At 49.3% G+C, this 9,391-nt stretch overlaps 1 protein-coding gene across 1 annotated transcript; it reads right to left on the bottom strand.

Moving 5' to 3' along the window:
- Nucleotides 2,295-2,714, bottom strand: LOC109224602 (RNA-directed DNA polymerase homolog; the record flags this gene model as incomplete). The annotated part of the gene is made up of 1 exon (XM_019389145.1): nt 2,295-2,714. A coding segment is annotated over exon 1 (420 nt), but the record flags the coding sequence as incomplete, so codon positions are not given.

Below are 9,391 nucleotides of genomic sequence, written 5' to 3' on the forward strand. Positions count from 1 at the left end.
CTGCTGAGATCTTGTAAGCCCTGGTCCTTTCCTCATTATACTAGGATTAATAGCAGGTATGTTGTTAGTTGATCTTCCTAGCAATCCTCTATAGAATCCCACTACTATCTCCCAAGTCGCCTCCTCGGCCGGCTGACCTTGCCACTAAACCTTCACTGAAGCAATGTTCTTTGACCTCAACTTTCTGATCTGTCTGTCCAATATAGCCACTGGCTCCTCAACATAGGATAGATCCTTGTCCAACTGGATGAACTGAAATCCAACACGTGAGACGGATTACCGTGATACCTCCGGAGCATCGAAACATGAAATACCGGATGAACTCCGGCCAAACTGGGAGGCAAGGCAAGCTCATAGGCAACCTCCCCAAATCGCCGCAAGATCTCAAAAGGGCCAATAAACCTCGAACTCAACTTTCCTTTCTTCCCAAACCTCATGACGCCTTTCATAGGCGAAACCCGAAGCAGAACCCGCTCACCAACCATATATGAAATATCACGAACCTTCCTGTCCGCGTAACTCTTCTGTCTGGACTGGGCTGTACGGAGTCTATCCTGAACCGTCTTAACCTTCTCCAATGCATCCTGAACTAACTCTGTGCCCAATAGCCTGGCCTCACCCGGCTCAAACCAACCCACCGGAGATCTACACCTCCTACCATATAAAGCCTCATACGGCGCCATCTGAATGCTGGACTGATAACTGTTGTTGTAAGCAAACTCCGCCAATGGCAAGAAATGATCCCAAGACCCTCCAAACTCAATCACACACGCACGGAGCATATCCTCAAGAATCTGAATAGTGCGCTCGGACTGTCCGTCCGTCTGGGGGTGAAATGCTGTGCTCAACTCCACCCGAGTACCTAGCTCCTGCTGCACGGCTCTCCAGAACCGCGATGTAAACTGAGTACCTCTGTCTGAAATAATAGAAACTGGAATACCATGCAGACGGACGATCTCCCGGATATAAATCTCCGCCAACCGCTCCGATGAATAAGTGGTACACACAGGGATGAAATGAGCGGACTTGGTCAGCCGATCCACAATGACCCAAATGGCATCAAACTTCTTCAAGGTCCGTGGGAGTCCCGACACGAAATCCATGGTGATGCGCTCCCACTTCCACTCCGGAATCTCTATCTGCTGAAGCAACCCACCCGGGCGCTGGTGCTCATACTTCACCTGCTGGCAGTTGAGGCATCTAGACACATAACCAACTATATCTTTCTTCATCCGCCTCCACCAGTAGTGCTGCCTCAAGTCCTGATACATCTTCGCGGCACCCGGATGGATGGAATACCGCAAACTATGGGCCTCTACTAGAATCAACTCTCGAAGGCCATCAACATTGGGCACACAAATTCGGCCCTGCATCCTCAATACTCCGTCATTTCCAATGGTCACATCTCTGGCATCTCCACGCTGAACCTTGTCCTGAAGGACAAGCAAATGAGGGTCATCATACTGCCGCTCCCTGATACGATCAAATAAGGAGGACCGGGAAACCACACAAGCTAGAACCCGACTGGGCTCCGAAAGATCCAATCTCACGAACTGGCTGGCTAAGGCCTGAACATCCATCGCCATAGGCCTCTCTGAAGCTGGTAAATATGCCAAACTCCCCAAACTCTCCGCCCGGCGACTCAAGGCATCCGCCACTACATTGGCTTTGCCAGGGTGATACAGAATAGTAATGTCATAATCCTTTAGCAACTCTAACCACCTCCTCTGACGCATATTGAGGTCCTTTTGCTTGAGTAAATGCTGCAAACTCCGATGATCAGTGTAAATCTCACAAGGCAGGCCGTACAAATAATGACGCCAGATCTTCAAGGCATGAACAATAGAAGCTAACTCAAGGTCATGGACAGGGTAATTCTTCTCATGTATCTTCAACTGTCTGGACGCGTAGGCAATCACCCTACCGCCCTGCATCAACACCGCTCCTAGGCCAACTCTCGAGGCGTCACAATAGACAGTATAAGACCCCGAACCGGTAGGCAACATCAAAATTGGGGCTGTAGTCAAAGCTGTCTTGAGCTTCTGAAAGCTCGCCTCACACTCCTCTGTCCACTGAAATGGGGCACCCTTCTGGGTCGATCTAGTCATAGGGGCAGCATTCGATGAGAATCCCTCCACGAAGCGACGGTAGTAGCCCGCCAAGCCAAGGAAACTGCAAATCTCTGTAGCTGAAGACGGCCTGGGCCAACTCTGTACGACCTCTATCTTCCTCGGATCCACCCGAATACCCTCACTCGAAATCACATGGCCTAAGAACGCCACAGAACTCAGCCAAAACTCACATTTTGAAAACTTTGCATATAACTTCTTCTCCCTCAAGGTCTGAAGCACGGTCCTCAGGTGCTGCTCATGATCTTCCCGACTCCGGGAATACACCAGAATATCATCAATAAAAACAATGACGAACGAGTCAAGATATGGTCTGAACACACTGTGCATCAGATGCATAAAAGCTGCTGGGGCATTGGTCAACCCAAATGATATTACAAGGAACTCGTAATGACCATACCGAGTCCTGAAGGCAGTCTTCGGGATATCTGGCTCCCAAATCTTCAACTGATGGTAACCAGAGCGCAAGTCAATCTTAGAAAACACCTGTGCGCCCTGAAGCTGGTCAAACAGATCATCAATGCGAGGCAAAAGATAATGGTTCTTCACTGTAGCCTTATTCAGCTGGCGGTAATCAATACACATACGCATAGAACCATCCTTCTTCTTCACGAACAACATAGGAGCACCCCACGGTGAAACACTGGGTCGAATAAAACCCTTACCAAGCAATTCCTGTAACTGATCCTTCAACTCCTTCAACTCAGGAGGAGCCATACGATACGGAGGAATGGAAATGGGCTGAGTGCCCGGCAATAGATCAATGCCAAAATCGATGTCTCTATCGGGCGGCATGCCCGGAAGATCAGCTGGAAACACATCGGGATAATCCCGTACCACTAGAATTGAGTCAACAGAGGGGGTATCAACACTGACATCTCTCACATAAGCTAAATACGCGGCAGACCCCTTCTCAACCATACGCTGAGCTTTAAGAAAATAGATAAGTCTACTGGGAGTGTGATCTAAAGTACCACTCCACTCAATACGCGGAATACCTGGCATAGCCAGCGTCACGGTCTTGGCGTGACAATCAAGAATAGCAAAATGGGGCGACAACCAGTCCATGCCCAAAATTATGTCAAAATCTACCATACCGAGTAATAATAAGTCTGCTCTGGTCTCAAAACCACGAATAGTAACCAAACATGACCGATAAATGCGGTCCCCAACAAGAGAATCTCCCACAGGAGTAGAAACATAAACGGGGGCACTCAAAGAATCCCGAGGCACACCCAAATGAGGAGCAAAGTAAGAAGACACATAAGAGTAAGTAGAGCCCGGATCTAATAGAACCGATGCCTCTTTGTGACAAACCAGAATAATACCTGTAATGACGGAGTCGGAGGCAACAACCTCAGTACGAGCAGGAATAGCATAATATCTGGCCCGGCCCCTCTCTCGAGGGCGACCTCTATCTCCCCGACCTCCGCCCCTAGCCGGCTGGGCAGGTGGGGTAGCAGCTGGAGCTGTGATCATGGCCTGAGAACTCTGAGGAGCACGCTGTGGCTGAGCAGTCTGTGAAGATGCACCCCTACCAAGTCTGGGGCAGTCCCTAACCATGTGGCGTGTATCACCGCACTCGAAACAAGCTCTGGGAGGACGCGGTGGCTGTGACTGGCTGGGACTAGGCCTGCTGGACTGACTTCTGGAAACACCCCGCGCAGGAGGCGCACTAGAAACTGGAGGTGCATAGTAAGGCTCCCGAGGTGCAGGTGGAGCAGGAGCGCTGCCGGCTGCTGGAAGAGCTGAATGAACAGGGCGACCCGCATAACCCCTACCATAACGACCTGCTGATGGGGTACGGGCACCAGAGTAGTGACCTGACTCTCGAGACCTCTTGGCCTCCCTCTCCCCTCGCTCCCTGGCGAGCATACCCTCAATCCTCCAAGCAATGCTCACTACCTGCTGATAAGGAACGTCCGTCTCCAACTCTCGAGCCATGCTAGATCTTATGGGTGGGATAAGACCCTCAATGAACCTACGAACTCTCTCCCTAACTGTAGCAACCAAAGCCGGTGCATGCCTGGCCAACCTGGTATAACGGATAGCATACTCTGAAACGGTCATAGCACCCTGGGGCAAATGCTCAAACTGTGCGCGTCATGCATCCCTGAGACTCTAGGGGACAAACTCTCTCATGAACATATCCGAGAACCGGGTCCAAGTCAGTGAAGCAGCCTCGACTGGACTGTCTATCTCATAAGTGTGCCACCAATCATAGGCGGCTCCCCGAAGCTGAAAAGCAATGAAAGAAACCCCGCTGGACTCCACTATGCCCATAGTGTGAAGAATATGATGACACTCCTCTAGAAATCCCAAGGCATTGTCTGATGCTAATCCACTGAACACTGGAGGATCATACTTCTTGAACCTCTCAAGTCTGCGCTGCTCGTCCTCTGAAGCAGCTGACCCATCCTCGGGCCGAACTGGTGCTGCAAGAGGTGCCGGAATAGTCTCGGGAGCCTGCTCAACCTGCACTCGCTGCTCAGGAGTGCGGACGGCGGGAGTCTGTGCTCCTCCCCCGGCCTGCGATATGGCTGCAGCAAGGGGAAGCAACCGTGCCTGAGCCAATGTGGTGTACATACTCATGAACTGAGCTAAAGTCTCCTGGAGCGCTGGAGTAGTAGTGGCAGTAGTAGGTGTGCCAGGTGCCTGGGCTCTGGCTGGATCTGCTGGTGGTACCCCGGCGGCAGCTCGCGCAGGTGCTCTGGCTGCACCACGTGCGCGTCCTCGACCACTCCCCCGGCCCCGGCCTCTGACGGCTGCAGTAGGGGGCGCGGGTGCCTGATCATCTCGAGTGGCACGTGTCCTCACCATCTGTGAGAGAATAGAAGTCAGAAGTTTAGAATTGATGTCAAAATATCGCACGATAAGGAATTCAAATGAAACGAAGATTCCTAAACAGTTACATAGCCCCTCGTAGATAAGTACAGACGTCTCTGTACCGATCAGCGAGACTCTAATAAACTGGCCTGTGTTCCGTGACTCCTATGAACCTAGAGCTCTGATACCAACTTGTCACGACCCCAGTTCACCCTCCATGAACATGTCATGATGGCACCTAGTTCCTACAAATAATGTGGAAATAACAACTTAACTTGCGAAATGGTTAAATAAAGCTAAACATATAAAAATGATAATTGCATATAAGGCCGCTCGGCCTATACAACTCAAAAGAAATGCGGAAGTCTACAACTCAATCCCAAAACCCGAAAACTCACGGGAACCACAGGCTAACAGAAACATAGTACGCTACTCTAACTCCAGAATATCTATACCACTGAGAGAAAAGGAATAACTAAATACTAAAGCTGGAATAGAATGGAGACTCCTGGTCTGCGGACGCGGCAGATATACCTCGAAGTCTCCGTATCTTTCCTCGCCTCAAGGGTAGTGCTCCTGAGAAGAGGTACCTGGATCTGCACATGAAAAACATGCGCAGGAAGGGCATGAGTATACCACAACGGTACTCAGTAAGTGCCAAGCCTAACCTCAGTTGGGTAGTGACGAGGAAGGTCAGGGCCCTACTGAGATAAAATATAATATTAATTAACAGTATGAAAATCTAACAGAAATAATGAGTACAGCAGTGAGATAAGACAGGCCAACGAGACATAACAACTACACAAAGAACAAAATAAACACAGAATGACTACAGCTCAATACCAAGGATAACAATGAGGGTCTCCCAGGATACCGTCTTGTAGCCCTTTCCTCAACTGTCCAGTGGATCTCCCGAGATACCGTCTCATAGTCCAACTCCTGTGCCAAAACGAAGGATCTCCCGGGATACCGTCCCGTAGTCCAACCATCAATATGCAGGGGGATCTATCGGGAATCTAACCCGCAGTCCCAAAGTAAAAGTGCAGGGGGATCTATCGGGAATCTAACCCGCAGTCCCAAAGTAAAAGTGCAGGGGGATCTACCGGGAATCGAACCCGTAGTCCCAAAGTAAACAAACAAGGGGGGGGGGGGGAAGCTACCGGAATCCCACATCCGTAGTCCCAATATAAATGCGCAATCACAGCCAGAAGATAACAAGGAATTAAGTAAACAAAAGGCAGGCAACAGATAATACTAGCCTAGCATGCTTCACGTAGNCTCGATCCTCCTAGCAATGCTCACTACCTGCTGATAAGGAATGTTCATCTCCAACTCTCGAGCCATGCTAGACCTGATGGGTGGAATAAGACCCTCAATGAACCTGCAAACTCTCTCCCGAACTGTAGCAACCAAAGCCGGTGCATGCCTAGCCAACCTGGTATAACGGATGGCATACTCTGAAACGGTCATAGCACACTGGCGCAAATGCTCAAACTCTGCGCGCCACGCATCCCTAAGACACTGGGGGACAAACTCTCTCATGAACATATCCGAGAACTGGGTCCAAGTCAGTGAAACAGCCTCAACTGGACTCTCTATCTCATAAGTGCACCACCAATCATAGGCGGCTCCCCGAAGCTGAAAAGCAGTGAAAGAAACCCCGCTGGACTCCACTATGCCCATAGTGCGAAGAATACGATGACACTCCTCTAGAAATCCCAAGGCATCGTCTGATGCTAATCCACTGAACACAATACTTCTTGAACCTCTCAAGTCTCCGCTGCTCGTCCTCTGAAGCAGCCGACCCATCCTCGGGCTGAACTGGCGCTGCAGGCGGTGCCGGAATAATCTCGGGAGCCTGCTCAACCTGCACTCGCTGCTCAGGAGTGCGGACGGCGGGAGTCTGTGCTCCTCCCCCGGCCTGGGATGTGGCTGCAGCAAGGGGAAGCAACCCTGCCTAAGCCAAGGTGGTGTACATACTCATGAACTGAGCTAAAGTCTCCTGGAGCGCTGGAGTAGTAGTGGCAGTAGTAGGTGTGCCAGGTGCCTAGGCTCCGGCTGGATCTGCTGGTGGTACCTCAGCGGCAGCTCGCACAGGTGCTCTGGCTGCACCACGTGCGCGTCCTCGACCTCTCCCCCGGCCCGGGCCTCTGACGACTGCAGTAGGGGGCGCGGGTGCCTGATCGCCTCGAGTGGCACGTGTCCTCACCATCTGTGAGAGAATAGAAGTCAGAAGTTTAGAATTGATGTCAAAATATCGCACGACAAGGAATTCAAATGAAACGAAGATTTTTCCTAAACAGTTACATAGCCCCTCGTAGATAAGTACAGACGTCTCCGTACCGATCAGCGAGACTCTAATAAACCGGCCTGTGTTCTGTAACTCCTATGAACCTAGAGCTCTAATACCAACTTATCACGACCCCAGTTCACCCTCCATGAACATGTCGTGATGGCACCTAGTCCCTACAACTAGGTAAGCCTAACAGTGCAGAATCACAAATTAACATTTGCGGAATAATTAATTAAAACTGAACATACGGAAATAACAACTGTATATAAGGCCACTCGGCCTATACAACTCAAAAATATGCGGAAGTCTACAGCTAAATCCCAAAACCCGAAAACTCACGGGAAAAACAGGCTAATAGAATGTAGTAATCTGCTATACACTAGAATGTCTAAACAACATGAAAGGAAAGAAAGGAACTATCTGCTAAAGCCGGAATAGAGTAGAGACTCCTGGTCTGCGGACGTAGCAGATATACCTCAAGTCTCAGCTAGGACTCTTCACCACGAGGATGATACGCCTGGGAGGAAGTACCTGGATCTGCACATGAAAAACATGCGCAGGAAGGGCATGAGTACACCACGGCGGTACTCAGTAAGTGCGAAGCCTAACCTCGGTTGGGTAGTGACGAGGAAGGTCAGGGCTCTACTGAGACAAAATATAATGATAAAAATAATTAACAGTACAAAAATCCGACAGAAATAATAAGTACAGCAGTGAGATAAGGCAGGTTGACGAGGTAATAACAACTACAAAAGACAGAGTAAACACAGAGTAAATACAGCTCAATATCAATGATACCAATGAGGGTCTCCCAGGATACCGTCCTGTAGCCCTTTTCTCAACTGTCCAGTGGATCTCCCGGGATACCGTCCCGTAGCCCAACTCATGTACCAAATCGAAGGATCTCCCGGGATACCGACCCGTAGTCCAACCATCAACGTGCAAGGGGATCTATCGGGAATCTAACCCGCATTCCCAAAGTAAAAGTGCAGGGGGATCTACCGGGAATCGAACCCGTAGTCCCAAAGTAAACAAACAAGGGGGGGGGAGCTACCGGAATCCCACATCCGTAGTCCCAATGTAAATGCGCAACCACAACCAGAAATATAACAGGAATGAAGTACGATATACAACACAGATAGAACTAGCCTAGCATGCTTCACGTAGAACATTCAAAACAACTCAAGCAATTAGGCAAATCAAGTCAACTAAACATGCATTTCCTAATCTAGCACAAGTTATAATCTCAAGTAGAATAAGGCAAGTAAGAAAGAAAACCAAATCTCAATAACTTAAGTAAAAACCAGATTTTTCCATCAATCGGCTCAAGTACGCGCCCGTCACCTCACGTACAAGGCACTCAAATATCAAGTAACAATCTTACGGGGAAAGGTCCCCCACACAAGGTTAGACAAGCCACTTACCTCGAACCGGCTCAATAATCAACTAGGAACCACGCCTTTGCCACGAGTATCCGACTCCAAATGGCCCAAATCTATCCAATTCAATTTTATATCGTAAGTAATATTGCAAACAACTGATTCCACTATTAAATTTAAAGCTAGGGCGCGAAAATAGGTAAAATGACCAAAACGCCCCTCAGACCAACGTCTCGGAATCGAATAATTTTTACATTTTCAGAACCCTCGTACTCTCACGAGTCTAACCATATAAAAATCTCCCAAATCGGAGGTCAAATGCCCACTCAAAATCCAAAAGTTAGGTCTAAGAAGTTTTCCCCAAATTATCCATTTTTTTGATCCTAAATTCGAATTCTAATGATGGATTTTACTAGATATTGATGGAATACAACTAAATAGGATTAAGAAAACGTTACCCAATGATCTTCTCTTCAAAACCCTCCAAGAATCGCCCTCTCCCGAGCTCTCAATTGATTTCTCTAACTTTTGAACTCAACCCTCGAATTTTCTATATCTGCCCAGGCATTTCCGCTTCTGCGGACAAGGGACCGCTTCTACGGTCCCGCTCCTGCGGACCAAGCGCCGCTTCTGAGATTTTCCCTTATGTTGCCAGGCTCCGCTTTTGCGGTCTTATACCGCACCTGCGGATTCCGCTTATGCGGATTTCCTACCGCTTCTGTGGTTTCAACCCAAGACCCAGGGCCGCATCTGCGACTACTATC

Source organism: Nicotiana attenuata, chromosome 3 (genome assembly GCF_001879085.1).
Source record: "Nicotiana attenuata strain UT chromosome 3, NIATTr2, whole genome shotgun sequence".
Classification (NCBI taxonomy): Eukaryota; Viridiplantae; Streptophyta; class Magnoliopsida; order Solanales; family Solanaceae; genus Nicotiana; species Nicotiana attenuata.